A 20418-nucleotide genomic window follows, 5' to 3' on the forward strand; every position below is an offset into this window, starting at 1 on the left:
CATTTTTTATCTGGTTGTAAACTCAGGGCTGAGCCTGAAAAGAGTCCATGTGGATAACTGTGTTCTACCCAAGCCAACAAATGCATAAATAAATATCAGCATCTCTGATACTTTGTGTTAGTTCCTTCAGGCATTTGCCATATATCCATTATATTATATTGACATCCTTTACAGAAAATCAACAAGTTGAGATGGTAACTATAGTGTCATGAATGCCAAGCAGCCCAGTGGTCATCCTCATTTTGGCACGGTTTGCTGCAGATTGTGCCTGACACATTTGCTCACTGAAGCCAAGTGCCATTCACGTCATCAATCCACCTGAGAGATTGTGCTGTAGTATTCATATATACCCACATTGGATATAATGTACTCATCTGCTACAGCAGTGATGGTGGGAGCATCACTGATGATTGGAGCTACATAGACCCTCTCCCTCACTGGAGATGGTGAGTGCTTAGAATTTCAGACTCATTTTAATCTGTGGGTTAAGATGAACACTGACCCAATACTCTGGGTCAATGTTCTACACAAGAAGGAGATGGTTCCATACTGTTGTCTCACTGCGATTCAGGTGTTTGTGTCATCTCATTACCTTCAGCCCCTGCATGGATGTCAGCATTATCCTGCTGACCTGCTCCAGCCTCCACTGGTGTCACTGTAGCAATGGTCTGCCTTGTGAATACACAAAAGTGATACACCAAAGTGAGTATGACTACTTGTACTTAAACTGAGATCTTGAAACATGCATGATAAGTGTACCCATGCAAGCTGCATCATTCTGTCCTAACCTGCCTCTGCTCTATGCCAGCATACTTGATGTTACCATGACAAAACACAATGTAGTGCAGTGTGGTCAACTTACTTGTCTATGTCTGCATTTCTGTTGTAATCTGCTCTGATTGTCACTAACTTGGTGCACCATGGACTGAACTGTCTGGGGCTTCGACCATCCTGATGGCAGTGTCCACTCTGTCAGTATGATGATACCAGTACTGTCATATGATTGTACCTTGTCTAAACTCCTCAGGGGCTCTTAGCCTGCTCCTCCTCCTCCTTGATGCCCCTTGCCCCAGGGCTGACCTCTCAGCCACTATGGAACAAGCCCTTGCCTATGCGTGATATAGGGTGTCCGTGACATGCTTAGAGCTTATATCATGATGTGGGCTTCCATCTCCATGCACGGCATTATACCTCTTTGAGATACTGGATTTATACTGGTGGCCTGGGTTTGGTTCTGTATTGAATCATTCATGTAAATTTAGAACTGAAATTCAATATATCAGATCTGAAACAATGGATGTTTGATTAAAAACAAAACTTGATATCACACAAAGGAAGCATTTGGTGGGGAGGGCCCAAAGCTCCTCAGTAATCGCATGTGAGAGTTTGTGCTTTAATACTCCCTCAACTATAAATATACTAACTATGGTGTCACATAGCAGTGAGGAAAAGGGGAATTTGCTTATCTCACTGCCACATGATGTCAACTCCATTCAGTAGGAATATAAGTGAAAGGTACAAACCCTCCTTTTCCCTTCACTGACATTGCAATCTTCTAATTTAATGCAGTATCCATGGAAAGTTTTTAATGTAAAACACACCAAAGGATTGCATTCTAACAAACTGCAGGGCTCCACTGAGTCATGAATAACAAATGTCTGTTAAACACTCCTTCATTCCACTGATCAACAAACAACAAAATGATATAGCATATTTCAAAAGTAGTGCTATAAAATCTAAATGAAACATTACAGGTTAACAGAGAAGGTAAAGACAATGAGATATAAAATCTGTCTTCCTCAATTCGATACCTTCAGTTTCTAGCTGCAGATTGTGTGAGTATAATTAATCAGCCAATGCTCTCAGGTTCTTGCCTTAAAATGGCATTTATATTTAGTGTGCTTACCATGTTAACAAATTAATGAAATAAAAGATGAATGCAAATAAAAAAAACAGAAAAAAGAAATTAACGTAGAAAAAAGTCACATTTGAACTGATGCTGATTTAAGCATTACATTATTATATTGACAGAACTATATTTGTGAGAAAAGCAACATGTACTATGTGGTAGTACTCTTGCATAGAGAACATTCTAGAAATACCTGAGTACCACGGTTATCTGAAAATGCCCATTTCAATTAACACATTAAGAGATAGAAAAGTATACAAAACTCTGTGAATATTTGATTTTCTACCTTCTTTGCTAAAACCCAGATGTAAACAGAAATTACAGCATTTCAAATGGTACACAGCTTAAAAGTAATACATGCATTATATATTGATATATTACAAAATACTGAGTTTCATTGTCAGACTTTTACAGGTGTAATGCTATGAGGGCTTCCCTGCTTCTGAAATATACATGAAGGTAATAACAGCATCTTATCTGTACCTGACAGTGTCCTTGTGCTGCTGGGATCCTGGTGATACAATTTCAGAAGCTACTTCTTTGTACCTGGAGGAGTAACTGATAACGGAGTTCCCAGAATCAAATCCATTGTCTGTGTCTGTATGCTTTTCTTCTTTTGGAAAAAGTCTCTTTTCAAAATCAGCAGGAAGTAGAGTTTGTTTCTCCTCATTAACCTTTGACCCAGATGAGCTTGTTTGCGTTGCAGGTGGGGATGATGTGTCATTTCCTGAATCATATTCTTGTTGGTTCCTAGTCTGACTGGTTAGAGTGTCAAACTCATTTTCTTTTTTAGTTATTATGTTAGCAGTAGGCCCTGACTGTGATATCTGCAAACAGAGACATCACAGGTATTATAAGGCCAAAAATAATGTGTTCTAATTAGTCACCTTTATATATTATTGAATACTTTGAAAACAAATAAAAACAAAAAATTCAGACTTATACCCCTAAAAACCATGGAGAGTAACCTTTTCACCCAACATGAAAAAGTAAGGAGTAAAACATCATGCAAAAATCCAAAGCATGCAAATCATGTAGAAAAGAGAAAGAAAATCTGAATGTACCCCAAAAGGAGCTACTAAAAAGAAAAAGAAGAAACCCAAATTAAAAACATAAGAATGGAAGGAAAGAGGTGTGCATACAAAACTACGTATTGCTAATAAAAATGAATAAAAAAGTAAACTAAAGGTTTCAAAATTCCGCAACATTAATATATCTTATATTCTTTTTTTAAACATTGAACAAACATCACAAACTGAATATTAAAAGTATAAAGTAAAATTTGCAAACAGATAGTTTTTATCACTTTAACTAAACAAGCCCTAAGAAAGATATATACAGCTTTTTCTTTCTGTTTTTTTTTTTTTTTTAATCTTCCTGCAGAAAAATCTAAACAGATATGAATCTCTCCTGCGGCCTAAAATAAATTCCCTATGTCTGCGGATAGCATTGACTTACCAATCAAGATTTCCTCCTTTAGTAGGTAAGGTGTAAGAAAAAGGGAAGAGCGGGCAACATGAGTGCATCATTAGTCTCAGATTACAAAAAAATAAGCACATAAACCCCTCTCTCTCTTCAAATCCCTTCTTCACACTAAGAATTTCTGCTAAATTCACTGATTTTTTATTTGTGGGGAATATGCTTAAAATCTATATCATAATAAGTGAAATATCTTTTAACTAAGACAATAAATATAGCAAACAAATGAATTAAACAATATTTATTAGGAAATACTGGAAAATCAACTCTGCAGTTTAGAAGGGGCATTAAAACCAAATTGTCCTCTTCATTAAACGTGTTTTACTTGGGATACATTGACCCTCTGAATTGCAATAATAACGTATTAAAAATAAAATAGCAACTCGTAACTGATTTGACAAACTGTTATTTCATTCTGGAAGCCTGTACTGTTTGAAGTTCATAAAACTGCACAATAATTCTGTTGCAAGAATTCATTTTTTTTAACAACTATGATACTACAAATATTTTAAGCACTCTGGGAGTTGTAGTTAATGCATTGATTCTAGTCACTCACTATATCAGTAAACAATATACTATGTTTAACTATTCTGATAAAACACCCCAACCCCATGTGCAAAAATAGGAAAAGGGGTTGTGAATGGATGGATGGATGGATGGATGGATGGATGGATGGATGGATGGATGGATGGATGGATATTTTATACTGATAATATGCACTGCAAATATTCAATTATAGTCTAAAGGCTACTATTTATCTATGCCATATGTAACTAATTCTCCTTCTCTGTCTTGCTTCCCCACATACCCATGAATGCAACTTACAAATGGATGTATTTTTAAAGCCTTTCTTTATATACTATGACTAATAGAACACATTAAATTGTTGTGAAGGTGTAGTAAGGTATACCTTTCTAAATAACACTGCTGTGACCAAGAAACCTAGCTCTGCTTTCACATGTTTATTGGTTTAAATATTTTAAGAGTACAGTAACTTTTGGAGTAATTGCCAGAATTATGAAGGCTTTAATGTGTAATATGATGACCACATGTTCTGTCTATGGAACAATCATTACACTTCAAAGTCAAGTGCAAATTTTAAAATGCATTCAGGCAAAAGCATCATTTGGTTCATAAAGTGATCCAATAACTAGATTTCTACACATTTTTAGAAATGTGAGGTGCAAAAATGCATTCATGTAAAATGTACCACCTGGCTTCTAAAAAAGAAATTAAAGGAAGACTGCATACTTGTAGACTTTCAAAATTCATTTTCCATATTCAAAAGGGGTATTCCTCTTGAGATATGGTTTAGTATATAATGGGAGGATGTTACAAAACAGTGTTCTGAGTTTGCAAACATGAAGTTGTTCTTAGAATCCCATAACATATACTACATGATGTAACAACATAAAATTCTTCCTTTGTGTAGTGCATTTCAGGGTGATGTAACTGCACATTTGACTTAATTGCCTATTAACAGGTACAGTTCTGGAATTAATTATGCTCACTGTGCATTTTCCTGGTTGTTTTAGTCCCTCCACATTGTTAAATTATTTTTCAATACAGAAAGTTAAAAGCAATCCTAACTTCTTTCCTACTTTTCCATTTGTTTTTATTTCTTGTGAAGTGACATATTTAACAAACTACATCAAAATTAACAGCACTTATTCTACCATAACATGAACAGAGAATTAATAACTGGATGGAATGTAATTTCCTCTATTCTGATTAGCTAACATAAGCGTCACAAAAAGAATAGTGTCAGTGGTCTAAAAAGTAAAATGCTAAATGTTCACAATAATGCTGCTGCAATTTTATTGTGTTCACTTATGCAGGCTTCAGACTTGGGAAGGCACTGCAATATTTAGCATGTCAAAAAGTATTTCATAAGTAATTTTGTTGTTATAAATCCTTAGTGCAAACTGTGAATCTGCACTGTAATTTTAGTTATTAGGTATAGGAATTTTCTTACAAATCTTACCAAAATTGTATTAATCTTCATATATGGTATGTATTTGATGTGAGAATAACGAGGCTGGAGTAACTTAAGGAAAGAATAATATAGGAGTAATACTTCAGATGTAATGTTTGTGGCAATATAGCAATTTAATGATGCCTTGTGCTTCTAAAAATGCCATCTTTTTATTTGTTACATTTAAAATTGCTCAGCAAATTTCCATTTTATAATTAAAAAAAACCCAATAATGTTTAAATGGCAACATACCATGGTAATACGTGTAATTATACTGTAACTCAAAACTTGTCATTCGAACATATACTTTTTCATGAGCCCACTAAGATCCTGGACTGAATGCATAATTTAAGTATATATGTTGACCAGTAACAAGCATTTTTAATTAACTACAACTCCCAGAGAGCATTGCAGCATAACTGAACCAACAGCCCAGGCATGTCCAATACATAATTTATTTTTGCCTTTTTATCCAAACAATCATATTGAAAGACTTCTACTTTTATGCCTGCAATTGGAAATTCATCAGTAATACCCACCTTTCCCTTATTCATTTGGAATGCAGTATTAGAAAGAAAATATAAACAAAACAAAAATCCTAATTTGGATTGTGGTAATAAAATAAAAATGTTACAGCATATATTTAGAACTTGTTGAAACACATTTAATTTAAGAATGACTGATGAGGGAAAACATAATTTATACTGAACCACATCTTTATAACACACATGGTTTATTATGCAGAACAACCTAAGACATACAAACAGGGACATTCAAAGAAACAAAAAAAATGTTTTTATTGTAATACAGCTATCTGCGGATAGATACATTTGTGCCAGTCATCTTTTCTAAATAGTGTTCTACCAAGTCTAAAGAGATGTTTGCCATATGACAGTCTGTTGACTTTTCAGAAGTGTGGATGCTTAACAGACCCTCTCCTTCTTCTATTAGATCTTCTTTTCTATGTTCAGCCAAATATCTGAATGACTGAAATGCTACTACTTATAATGGATACAGTACTTCATGTAAAAGCCATTCTATTTGTCTGTCTTTTATTATGATCTTTGAGCTGTATGTTTTTGGTGCTAGATGGCTAATGCTGCTTGTCATCTGCTGCTCTTCATTGCTGGAGAAATGGCTAAGGAATGACAGAACCAAAGAAACGCTGACAGTCATCATATAAATATGAAGGCTCCAGCAGACAGCATTTTATCCATTCAGTGGGCTATGTGGCAGGCAGTAATAACACACATATAGCTTTCCCTCAGCTGTTGACAACTAAGAACAGCTCTGCACTTTTCTCAACCAAGGTGACATACTGGCATCAGTGCTCGTCTGCGGATCTTTGAGACTAAGTACTTGTCATTCTTATGTAGGTGACAGTGCCTCTTCTTGAAAATGTTACAAAAAAGAAAATGTGTTGCCTTTTGTGGGACTGGTATAAAATGAAACTTCAAGCTAATGTGCTCATAATGCAAGTGGGATTTTGGCATCATCTGCACATCTTTAGCCTGATTTTATATATCTGTACAGTAGCATCTGTTACAGTCTGATAAAAATTTAATTTGCAGTTCTGTGGTTGATGTGGCAAGCAGGATTTGACTTGTTAATGTAATTCTGTCAAATAGTGAAAGAGCAAATAACTTAATGATAAGGAACTCAGGGTACTTAATCTGCAACTTTTGGTACGATCCCCAAATTAAAAAAAATTATCACATCTAATGATGTTCAAAATATTATTTAGCATCTATTTATCTGTAGAAAGTGGTTACAAATACCAGGCTTGCTAGGATAGTTGTTTACTAAAGTAAGAACTAGTGAATATCAACCACTCCAGAAGGTAAATACCCTGACCTTTGACTTTAAGTTACCTCTCAGTTAGAGTAGTTATGAAATGACACACATTGCACCTATGACTGTGCTGGCTACTAGTGTTGAAAGATTAGCCCTGAATATTTGTGAATAGGGTCACCATTTGAAAATGCTGACATATTCAAGAGAATGCTGATCTGTATCATGACATTTCACATCGTGAGTGAAGTACAAGATTTAGTGGATTACTTCAGAAATAAGGAACACAATGAATGCAAAGGCACTGCAACTAATTCTGACATCACAAAATGCTATTGAAATATTTATTTTCATTAATAAGCCTGTCTGGGGATTGATAACAGGAGAACACATTCTGTACTTCATAACTGTGGCCTCAAGCTAAATGCCAAAAAGTGTATAGTCATCCCCTTTGGAAAAAACAAAGTGCCCACAAATTACCACATAGGTGGTAATCCATTAAGTACAGAAGAAGTAATTAGGGACCTGGGGACCCAAGTTGATAGCAATCTCTCATTTGACAACCACATGGCCAAAATGGTTAGAAAAACATTTTATATAGCCCACCTAATCATGAAGGGATTCACATCTAGTTCAGGGGAGGTCATCGTGCCTCTTTACTCATCCCTCATCAGGCCCATAATTGAGTACAATGCCCCTTTTGGGATGTACCTTACCAGACACCTGCAGCAACTGGAAAGACCCCAAAAGTACCTCACCAAGAGGATCAAAGGGCTTAAACAGATGCCATATGCTGCCCGGTTAAAGAAACTCCAGCTCTACTTAGTGGCATACTGCCTGCTCAGAGGCGATCTGTGCCTGACGTATAAAGCCATGTCCAACCCAGAATTAATGGACATGCTGCACCTCAGAAAATCCAAATCCCATCGAGCCACGCTCGAGAGACTTGAACCTCAGCACTGAAATAAATAGGACATGCTGGAGGGACAGATTCATAACCCAGAGGCTCCCTTCACTCTGGAATAAAATCCCAGTCCAGGTTAGGCAGAGTCCCTCATTGACTCTCTTCAAGAGGAATCTTGATGAGTGGATGGGAGATCGTAGGTTTACCCCGGGTATTACTTCTGTGTCACTGTTAGACAGAGGTACAGTATACTAACCTCGAAAAAGGGCATAGCAAAATTAATTTAAAATGGGTGGCGAAAGCCAAACACACTCTGGCTAGGCTTATAAATGCCCTAGGGCAGATAGCCTAGTATGAACTTATGAACCTATAAACCTAGAAGTTACAGAGCAGTTTTACTGTGTAGCAATGGTTAGATACACATCACAACAACATATGAAGTATGGTTATCACCCAGCCTAAACCGATGAAAACTATCTCATGCACACTTAAGTGATCACAATTTCCTGAAACTCATGATAATGAAAATGTAGAGTATTAGAGTAAATATGATAGCCTACAGACTTATCAGAGGGTGGCACAGTGGGACAGTGGATGGTATTGTCACCACATTGCAAGAAGTTTTCTGGTTTGATCCTCATATTGGGTGCCTTCTGTGTGGAGTCTGCATGTCCTTTCTGTATTTCATGGGTTTCTTCTACTTCATTCAATTTCCTCCCACATTCCAAAGACACATAGTTGGTGGAATGGACACTCTAAATTGGCCATAAGTGTGAATGTGTGTATGTGGTATGGAAGAGCAGCCACAGTAGGGCTATCCACCTGGCAGTGTGAACCTTAGCTATAGATGACTATCATTGTTGAAGTGACACCCCAAACCCACTTAAAAAAATGTGAAGGGGTTGTGAATATATGCTTGTATTGATGAATGGAGACTTATCACACACATACTCAGCCCTTCTTTTGGAGAAAAATGTTCCTAATTTCATTGTGGTTAAGCAGCTGGCATAGTCAACAATCATTTGATATAGATGATTGATTTCTGTATGAGCTATATGGTTGTTAATAACATTGGAACTATTATGTAGACCTGACAAAAAAATTAATTACAGTATCAGCTTTGTCAGGACTAAAATAAGTGGATGTCAAAAATATAGTGTAAAAATTGACTACAGCTCAGTCAAAATATCACTTAGATATAATTTACATTGGTCTTAATGATTTTTAGATCTACCCCACTGAATCAAATAAAAAAAATAATTCTGCATATTACTGACCAGCTGGGTACTAATAAAACTGATTTTGTAATAGGTGAAATCATTCCATCTATGTCCCTGAGAGATTATATGTTTGCCAGGGTTCAAACTAAAACTCTCCTCCTCCCACAAAACACAAATACATGCGAGAGATGCAACTATACGGCCAAACTGGAGGCTGAGCTCTCTCAACATAGGACTGGCAAGACCAGTCAGGAGGAGAAGGTTACCACACACACTATAGACCCAGTCTCACATAGTACCATTATAACCTCAAATCATACACATAAACACACAAAGACATACTCGGAGGCTCTGATCAAAAATCTACCAAAACAGCAGAGGCCACCAAAGCAGACACCCAAACAACCACCACCTCAGAACACAACACCTGCAACACATAGACCTCACAGTCAGAGTGTCAAACAGTCACAGCCCTTAAGGCCAAACACAATGCCAGACACACTAGTCATTGGTGACTCCATAGTCAGACACACTGACGTCCCGCTCACCAGACTGAGTAAGGAGAAGGTCACAGTAAGCTGCCTGTCGGGCGCTAGAATCCGCCACATAACGCAAGCACTCAGGTCTCTCAACAGCAGGTACAAATATGACTCAGTCATTGTCCATGCTGGTGTAAACGACCTGAGATGTACCTCCTTGGACTACATGAAAAGAGACATTGAGGAGCTCTCTGATTATGTAGACCAGGCAGGTATGACCCTGACCTTGAGCAGTATCCTACCTTCACCAAGAATGATGCCACAATACAGAGATAAGATGATCAGCTTTAACAATTGGCTTAAACACTGGTGTCATTCAAAGGGGATCCAGTGTCTGTCTGCCTGGGATGACATGCTGGACAAGCCACGCTGCTTCGCAAGGGACGGCTTGCACCTGTCACCCCTGGGATTCGGATATTGGCAAAGGCTCTTGCCACCCCATAGTGCCTTTTTAGGCAAGGCTCAAATTCTAAACCTACCACCCTAGAACACAAAAAGGAAAAAACTAGGGTAATGCTGCTCAATGCCAGAAGTCTAAATCTCAAAATGCACGCACTCAAGGCCCTTCTCAGTATGGAGAACATCGATGTCTGTGCTGTGACAGAAACCTGGTTCAAGGCTCCTGAGAGCACCCCAGCGCTATCAGGTTTTACCTCATATCATGCGTTCCGCCCCAAAATCTGGACAATACCAAGAAAGGAGGGGGGGTATCCATATTCATCAAGGACACCCACACCTCAAGACTGGTGGCAACGCACGATGCATCGGAGACCATCCAGGTGCAATTAACCATAGGCAAGACTGCTCTGCAAATTGTAGCATGTTACAGGCCACCCTCACAAACTCAGGAACCTCACATGGCCTTCCTGAAAACACTAGAGGGATAAATGTATCACCAAACACCATCATACTAGGTGACTTCAATTACCCTAATATAGACTGGGAACACTACTCAAGCCCAAACAGCCTAGCCCAAAAGTTCCTGGAATTCATAAACTCAAATGCCATGGAACAACTAGTCACCATCCCCACAAGAGGAGATAACATACTTGATCTCATCATCACGAACATGGGAGCACAATGTTCAACACCAGAGGTGTACCCCTCACTGGTGAGATCAGACCACAAACTAATCTCGCTGGAGGTCCTCATCACACCCCACCTGAAATAAAAAGACCACAGTAAAGAACTTCTCAAAAGCCGACTTCACACTTCTAAAGACTAGTGTGGTCTCCTTTAAGGCCCCGAGCCGTGGAAAACAGTACTCAAGCCGCTGAATCACTTACAAATGCCTTCTACCAGCACCTGCAGGACTGCATGGATAAGGCAATCCCAAGCAAAACAAAGACTCTTTGTACCAAAGGCAAGCATCCAGTCTGGTGGACCCCAGCCATAAACAAACTCTACAACAAAAGGAGGAAGCTACTACAAGATAGAGCAAAATCCTTAAAAGGTAAGACACCCTTGATCACTATAAGTAAAAAACTAAGAGCTCTCATAAAATCATCCAAAGCAAATTTCGAGAGAAAAATAGCTAAAGACTCAAAAGACAATCATAAGGCCTTCTTTAGCTATGTTAGAAACCTGGGAGGAAACTCCCAGATATGCTCAGAGCTAGTTCAAAATGATGTGAAGATTACTGATCCTACAGACATTGCCAACATACTGGCTGACAGGTTCAGTGCAAACCCCCCCCCACCAAAAGGAGAGATATCTATACCAAATGATTGTAGCCCCCCAAACATCTCCAGCTCCCAAGTGAGAACTGCTCTCTCCAAAGCAAAAAACACAGCATCCATGGGACCTGATGGTGTCCCCGGCTGTGTGCTCCATGAACTCAATGAGGAATTAAACCCACAGCTAGGACAGCTGTTTAATCAAAGTCTTACCTCTGGATACGTACCCAGGGAGTGGCGCACTGCAACTGTGGTACCACTTCACAAAGGCGGTGCCTCCACCGACCCTGGAAATTACCGGCCCATTAGCTTGACAAGCCTTATCTGCAAAGCCATGGCGAGGATCATAATGGACCTCATAAATAAAGACATAGGGAATTTGCAGACTTTGGATCCAACCCAGTTTGGCTTTGTCAAAGGCAGATCATGCCTTTTAAACTTGGTTGACTTTTTCAAAACAGTCACCAAAGCCATTGATGAGGGAAAGGCAGTCCATACAGCCTACCTCGATCTGGCTAAGGCCTTCGATACAATACCCCACTCGGGTATCATTGAAAAACTCATCAGCTTAAATGTCAACCCATACATCACAAGATGGGTTGCAAACTGGCTGAGTGACAGAACCCACAGGGTCAGAGTTGCTGGCGCCATGTCAGACTCAAAGCCTGTCACAAGTGGTGTCCCACAGGGCTCAGTCCTGGCCCACTCTTGTTTGGCATCTACTTTTCCAAGTACAAGCAAACACAGGAGGGTTATGGCTGACAAAGTTTGCAGATGACTGCAAACTGGGCCATAGTAGAAAACACATCTGACACAGATATCCTTCAGAAGGGTCTCACAGAAACGGATAACTGGTGCCAGAGCCACGGCCTAAAGTTAAATGCCAAAAATGCATAGTCATACCCTTCGGGAAAAACAAGGTTACCCCTAGCTACCAAATAGGTGGCAATCCACTGAGCACAGAAGAAGTTATCAGGGACCTGGGGACCCAGGTTGATAGTAGTCTGTCATTCGACACCCATGTAGCTAAAGTAGTTAGGAAGACCTTCTACATTGCCCACCTTATCATGAAGGGATTCTCATCTAGATCAAGGGAGGTCATAGTCTCCCTTTACTCATCACTCATCAGACCAATGATTGAGTACAATGCCCCATTCGAATGTATCTGACCCGACACTTGCAGCAGCTGGAGAGGCCACAAAAGTTCCTCACCAAAAGGATAAAGGGTCTCAAAAATCTGTCCTATGCTGCCCGACTGAAAGAACTCCAGCTCTATTCAGTCGCCACCGCTTGCTCAGAGGTGACCTTTGCCTAACATACAAGGCCATGTCAAACCCAGATTTGATGAATATGCTTCACCTCAAAAAATCTAGATCCATCAGAGCCACAAGGGCGGGAGACTTAAACCTTGACACGGCTATTAATAGGACGTGCTGGAGGGATAGATTCATCACCCAAAGACTCCCTATGCTGTGGAACAAAATCCTGGTACATGTGAGGCAGAGCACCTCGCTGGCCTTGTTCAAGAGAAATCTTGACCAATGGATGGGAGATCGCAGATATACCCCAGGGATTACCTCAGTGTCACTGCTCAACAGAGGCACAGCAAAATAATGGGTATAGTTCCCCATACTAAAGGGGTGGCGTAAGCCACAAAACGATGGGCTAGGCTTGTAAATGCCCTCGGGCAGATAGCCTAGTATGAACCTATGAACCTATGAACCTATGATTTTGTAATGAGTGATATCATTCCATCTATGTCCCTGAGAGATTATATGTTTACCAGGGTTATTAGTTAAACAACTGATTACAACAAATTTGTACTGTTCATAATTTAAAAATTATAAAATATTGAGAGGATTGTATTTTTGACTATGTTTAAATGGGACAAATTTCATTTAAACAGATATGGTATTTCTTATGTAAATTTTTCTTAATGGGTAAAATCACTAGCAGTGATTTAGCTTACATAGCAGATCTGTTACTACTATGAAGTGCTTTTTTGTAAGGCTCATACTCTACGGAACAATTTTAATGATTTTTTTGGCTTAGTACAAGAAGAAAATGACAGAATAATTGCAGTAGTTGAATCAAGGTACACTACCTGTTTTCAGAAAAAAAAGATTATATTAAATATGAATGTCTATGAGAAAATGGCACAGGTGGAGGGGTTCTTATCTGGATTCATATGTCTATGTCATCTTTGTGTTAAAAATGTACAAGAAATGGAATGCATAAGAGTTCAAATTAAGGATAATAGGAGTAGCAATGATTTTCATATTATTCTATGTTATCATACTCCAGGTATGTTAAACACCAAGCTTTCTGAATAGTTCTATAATTTAGAAAGAATTTTCGAATACAAATATTTTATACTTTTTGGAGATTTCAATCATCCAGGAGTATCATGGGAAGATTTAACTAGCAAACACACTTTGAACATGAATTTATGAATGTAACATTGATTAATGGCATTACTCAACGTGTTACTGAAAACAGTAGAGGAAAGCATATGCTTGACCATATTATCACAAATACTCAAGTTTTAATTGAAATTGTTAAAATAAAAATATACTTAAGGCTGCCTAATTATGACTCAATAAAATTTGGTCTTAAGTTTACTGTTATCAATAAGGAATCATCACAAAAATATAATTTTGGTTAGATTGACTATATTAAATTCACATATAATGTCCAAGAAAGGGATTAGAACAGTTTACTTAAGATATATTCTTGACTTCTGCATATCAGACACTAGTGGATTTATTATTTTCTAGTATAAAACCAATAATGTCCACTCACGCTGGAAATGGGAACCTTATGGTGGAAAAAGAATTAAATAGAGCTTTTAGAATGAAGTTAATTCTGTACAAAAATATCCAACAACTAGGAATAAAATACTCTATAATCAAACATGTAAGGACTTAAAATTAAAAATTATAGATATAAGAAATAAATATGAAGTTAGGTTAGTCTATAACACATCAAAAAATCTTTTTGCAAACACATTAATTCACTAAAGAATAATACTGCAATGATTGATACATGTATTTATTATTTATTTATTTATTTAACATTTGTTAACTGGGAAAGTCTGATTTGGAACAAAGCCAATTTTCAGCAGAGGCCCGGGGAGAAATGTGATGTTTGTGATCCTTGGACTACATCTAACAAATTTAATAGATTATTTGCATCCAACTATAATGAGAATGCTAATTTTTTCAAACACAGTGATCTAATTATAGTTAAAGGTAAGTGTCTTACATTCTGGTAAAATTAATATCAGAGGCTTTGCCTAAAATTAAAAAGATATCTTCTATGGTTCCAGATCTGATTCCTGGTATTCTACTAATTAACATCAATGACACATTGCTTCCTGTTTTGCATAAAATTTACAATATTTATTTCTTTATGGATATGTATCCGATCACTTGAAAATATTGGATATAACTCCAGTGTATAAAAAAGAGAAAGCAATATTCTATGGAAAATTATAGGCTCAAATAAGCTTAACATCAATTTTTGGAAACTGTTTTAAAAGATGCTTAATTGAATTATTGTATAAAATTAGTATACATCTCTCTACTATTGATGTAGAACAACATGGCTTCCTTAAGGGCTGATCCATTCTAACTAACATAATTAGTTTCCATGATCAAACAATTGAAGCCTTAGAGCAGGAACTATCTCCTGGTGGTTTATTTCTGGATCTGTGCTGGATCTTTGTAAATCTTTTGATAGTTTACAATTTAATATGATTAATATGTATTTACTAAAATCAAATGTGAATGGCTACTCAGGTATCCCACATGTTTTAGTCTTATGACCTGAACTTTTCAATATTTATTTTATCAATTAGAAAAAATAAAGACTTCTGGATATGCAGAATGATTGTAATATTGGATTCGTATTGCAGAATGAGAAAGATTCCTATGCTCTGCATGTTTATATGAACACACTGTTGAATTGGGCTATGTCTATAGGTCATTTTCATTACACAGGATCAAGGAAAAATCATTTCAACATTAGTAGCCCAAAAAATGAACACCATAAAGCTGAATAATTTTCTCCACATCAAATCATTTGTGGCAAGATTTCTAATTGTCCTTTGGCAATGATTCACTTTTTAGGGAGATTTCACCCTTCTTCAAGGTAATGAGACCATAGATTTGTATATACAACTTTGGGGGCTATAGCTGGGTTGCTACCCTGAAAAAAGGAAGAAAAGGGAGTTCTTTGCTCCTTTGGTTTTCAGCCATTTTGCTTCAATCTTTTGAATCATCAGCCTTCAGGAAGTCAGTGTTTCATAGTAGAACCCTGTAGGTTAAAATTTGAGTACTGAAAAATGTGACATGTATTTTATGAGTAGGTTAATACATAATACCCCTATCAAATATTTGTCTACAATTCCAATGAAAAGCAGTAACCATTTGTGAATTATGATCTTCTATAGTTTATCCTTTGGAAACCATACAAAAGTTGTCTGTAGTAATGCTATGAAGAAGATTGGTCATATTTTAAAACATTAACAAAAAGAGATAAAGACTGCCTTGTAACAGTATATAAAGCATTTATAGGTCCAATCTGTATAGCAACATTTTCATATACATACTCAAGGACAATTATATAATCTTGAAGGAGTATAGAGAAAAAATTACCAAAATAAGAGTTTCAGTTAAGAATTTAGACTAGGAAAATAGATGTAGAACTTTATTCAAGAAGCAACATATATACTTCTGGAAAGCTTATTATACCTTACATATTTTTCATGATCCAGCTTTGTAATCTCTGTTTAATATACAAACATTTTAGATATGATACTCCCATAAGACACAACAATGTGAATTTCCAGGCACAAAATAAAATGTTCAGATATTATTAATGAAATGGCTTGTTTATGGAAGAGTATTTCTATTTATTTAACAAATTTGCTACTTTTAAGAAATGTCTTACACATGGGAATCAATGTTGCTAACTAACCATTAGCTTGAACAGTGTTGAATCGCTTATGAACTTATGAACTATAACTACAGTATATGTAATTGCATTGTTCCTGCACCCACAGCTTTAGTATTCATTATCAGGAGTTAAAATGTATCAATGCATTCTGACTACAGCATTTCTCCTGTCATTTTCTTCTATAATAAACAACTACAATTACATAGAAATATATGCTGTAGTATAATAATTAAATCTGTAATATGAATAAACAACTATTAATGCATGATAACTTACTAGAAAAACTGTAGCCTTAAACCATTTGAAGTATTTCAAGAATTATTATGTTATTCTACGTTTATGCTGTTTAGAAGTAAGGTCCACTTGGTCTAGATGTGAGTGGCTATACCATTTCTAAATAAATGTCTAGTCTAGACCTCACATCTGGAGAACTAACCTTAGATCATATTACGAATGAGTAGCAACAGAAAAAAATGGTTGATACATTACACAGTGTTTTATAAGGTTACGTAAGAAGCTTCCCCTTGCAGTGAGAATAAGTTAATAATTTACTACCTTCATAAATAATTCTTAGGGAAGGGTGAAAGAATCAACATGGGGTTATGAGAGCACAATATACTTCACAGTCTACGCATTGTAAGCTTGATAACTGAATTATGAAAGATTGTACCTATTATTTATTTGTATTCACTTTTGCTGTATTTTGCATTTATAAACTATGCAAAACTTAATTTTGCATGTTATTCTTCAGTTCTTACAATAGGTGTTTTAATGGTACTAAGTCCATAACACATTGATACATCATTTCAAATAGCAACAGTTCTTTAAAATTCCATATTCTGGAAATGGGCCGGGACCTAGTAACAGTATACATTCTTCATACTCCCTTCATCTACCATATTATAGTACTGTATAACGGAACACACTTAATTATATACAGACCCCACATATCTGATTCATCTAGCTTTCATTTTATTATTTATGGATTTTCTGTATTTTTTAACATTTTAGTTATAGCCTACTTGTTTGTATAGCCAATGTAAGGTAACGGTGAAATAAAGGTGCATATAGTGTATGTCATATGTGTTAATTGTTCTTTCCTATTTTTGTTGTAGAGGTATGCATGTGCTAGCCAGCTCCACCAATACAATAATAAAGCATTGACTATAACATAATTGATTAAGTTAGATTACAGACTCTTAATAAAACACTGACTGTAGTATAAGTGATCTAAGTTGGATTACTGACTCTTAATAATGCATTGCCTATGCCATAAGTGATCTGCATTTGATTACTAACTCTTAATAAAGCATTGACTATAATGTTAGTGATCTAAGTTTGATTACTGACTCTTAATAAAGCATTGACTGTAACATAAGTGGTCGATTACTGACTCTGTTAACTGTTGGACATGGTACAGGAGACAGGCTAGACTGATAAAGCCTTTCCTGCTTGTCTCTTTCTACACATGGGGAGGGTTAGATGTTCAGGTGATGGGAATGCTACTTCTGTAACTGCAGACTGGGGTTCAGTAGTAGCACAGATGGGGAGGGTTAGATGTTCAGGTGATGGGAATGTTACTTCTGTAACTGCAGACTGAGGTACGATACTAGCACAGATGGGAAGGGTTAGATATTCAGGTGATGGGGGTGCTACTTCTGTTACTGTAGACAGGGGCTCAGTAGTAGCACAGATGGGAAGTGTTAGATGTTCAGGTGATGGGGATGCTAATTCTGCAACTGCAGACTGGGGTTCGGTAGTAGCACAGATGGGAAGGGTGAGAAGTTCAGGTGATGGGGATGCTACTTCTGTAACTGCAGACTGAGATTCAGTAGTAGCACAGATGGGAAGGGTTAGATATTTAGGTGATGGGGATGCTACTTCTGTAACTGCAGACTGGGGCTCAGTATTAGCGGCAGGATAATAATGCATGAAGGTTTCAGATTGTGGTGAAGGCAAAAAAAGCATGTGCCTTGGTTAAGACATTACTAAGAGGTTTTTTTTTTCAGTATTTCTGCTAGTTATTTCCTGTAGTTTTTTAGGCCTGTTTGTAAAACCTTTTCAGTGGAGAGCACTTTTTTCTAGTTTTTTCCTTTATATGCAACTATCTGAAAGTGTAAACACAAGGATTAGAGACAAAACAAAAAAATGAAGGAAGCAGATGGATGCAAAGTGAAGGGCATAGTTTAAACATCGTTTTTAAGTGTTTAGAGCTGCCAAAATATCAGGTATTGATTTAGCTCCATTTTCTGAAGAATGTGCATTCTGAAATGCAAATGCGTGTCATTTTAGTGACTGCTGTTCTCGCAGTTCCTGTAATATACTTAGAAAGTTGCCAGAATAATGGATTTGGCATTGTGTACCTTTGTGTTTGTGTCTGTGTGCGTATCTATAAATGCATACATGCATGTGTGCATGTGTGTGTGTGCGTGTGTGTGTGTGCGTGTGTGTGTGTGTGTGTGTGTGTGTGTGTGTGTGTGTGTGTGTGTGTGTGTGTGTGTGTGTCTGTTACTTTAAGTAATCAAATGAAACAGTAACTACTGCTGGAAAACTCTGCACTAATAGCTGGGGTCTAACTACCTTCACTTTTTTTAAAGGTACATTTTTTTTTTTACCAATAGAAGTATACATAAATGTCATCATTTATGTTACAGTCTTAGGCAGTCTATAAGTAGAAGCATTGTAGCTGTAGAACAGCATTTCATAGGCGCAATCAGCTGGTATTTTTAGGAATGTCTCAAGACAATTTAGACGTGTCCAAATAGCTTTAAGCTAATTGAACTAGCAGGCCGAGCTCCGAGCTTAACATAGATCTTAAAGAGATTTTTATTGTTCAAAATATTGGACCACGCTTATTACACTGGTCAGTAAGTGGGATACTGTGATTTGTTTTCATTTAAAATTATAAATATGTGTGATATTAATACTTCTTTTACTACTTTGCTCTAGAAAGAGTTTTCACATGGTACTTCATGGCATCAAAAGAAAGCTTACATAATGCAGTGTGGTGCATTTTACTGCTACGTGACATCACTTTGCATATCCTTACACTTGTTTAGTGTTAAATGGCATGCATATTTGCACATTTAATGTAAATAACTCAAGCAGTACCAATATTCTTGCATGATGGAACATAGGTTCATAGGTAGGTGCTAGGTTTTTGGCCCTGGGGCCTATACAAGCCCAGCCAAAAAGGTACCCTGGCTTTTGCCACCCAAGAAGATTATTTTCCTGTGCCACTGTCGAGCAGAACCATAGAGGTGATCCCCAGGGTGAATTTCCTATTTCCCATCCAATCATCAAGATTTTTCTTGAAGAGTGCTAATGAGGAGCTTTGTTTGATATAGATAGGTAGTTTATTCCAGAGTATGGGAAGTCTCTGGGACAGGAATCTGTCCCTCCGGCATGTTCTGTTTATTGTGGTGACAAGGTTTAGGTCCCTAGAGCATGAAGCTCGGAGGGATTGGGATTTCTTTAAGTGGAGCATGTCCAACAGCTCTGGGTTTGACATAGCTTTGTATGTTAGGCAGAGATCACATCTGAGTAGGCGATATGCGACACAGTAAAGCTGGAGCTTTTTGAGATGGTCTGCATAGGGCATCTGTTTGAGGCTGGTAATCCTCTTTGTGAGGTATTTCTGTGGCCTTTCCAGTTGTTGTAGATGTCTTGTGAGGTACATACCAAAAGAGGCATTGTACTCTATAATGGGTCTAATGAGTGATGAGTATAGGGAAACAATGACCTCTTTTTTTCTGGATGAGAAACCTTTTGCGATGAGGTGTGCCATGTAGAAGGATTTCCTGACTACTATGGCGATGTGATTATCAAAGGAGAGACTACTGCCCACCTGTGTCCCAAGGTCTCTTATCACACTTTTGGTGTTAAGTATACTACCGCCTGTGTTGTAGTTCATGGGTACAGAGTTTTTACCAAAGGGGATGACAATGCACTTTTTGGCATTGAGCT

General features: G+C 37.3%; 1 protein-coding gene across 2 annotated transcripts in view; it reads right to left on the reverse strand.

Annotated features, from left to right (window-relative positions):
- Positions 1 to 20418, reverse strand: part of SRRM4 (serine/arginine repetitive matrix 4) — a 519623-nt gene that overhangs the window by 18598 nt on the left and 480607 nt on the right. Inside the window, exons 9-10 of one of the 2 annotated variants that reach the window (XM_044068321.1) lie at positions 5903 to 5908; positions 2393 to 2736 (exon numbers count right to left, since the gene is read on the reverse strand). In XM_044068321.1, the coding sequence (XP_043924256.1) occupies positions 2393 to 2736; positions 5903 to 5908 (350 nt within the window). The remainder of the gene's footprint in view (positions 1 to 2392; positions 2737 to 5902; positions 5909 to 20418) is intronic. The other variant, XM_044068322.1, reaches the window with a different exon arrangement.

The sequence above is a fragment of the Protopterus annectens genome, chromosome 4.part0 (genome assembly GCF_019279795.1).
Source record: "Protopterus annectens isolate FY-2018-M chromosome 4.part0, PAN1.0, whole genome shotgun sequence".
Lineage (NCBI taxonomy): Eukaryota > Metazoa > Chordata > Ceratodontiformes > Protopteridae > Protopterus > Protopterus annectens.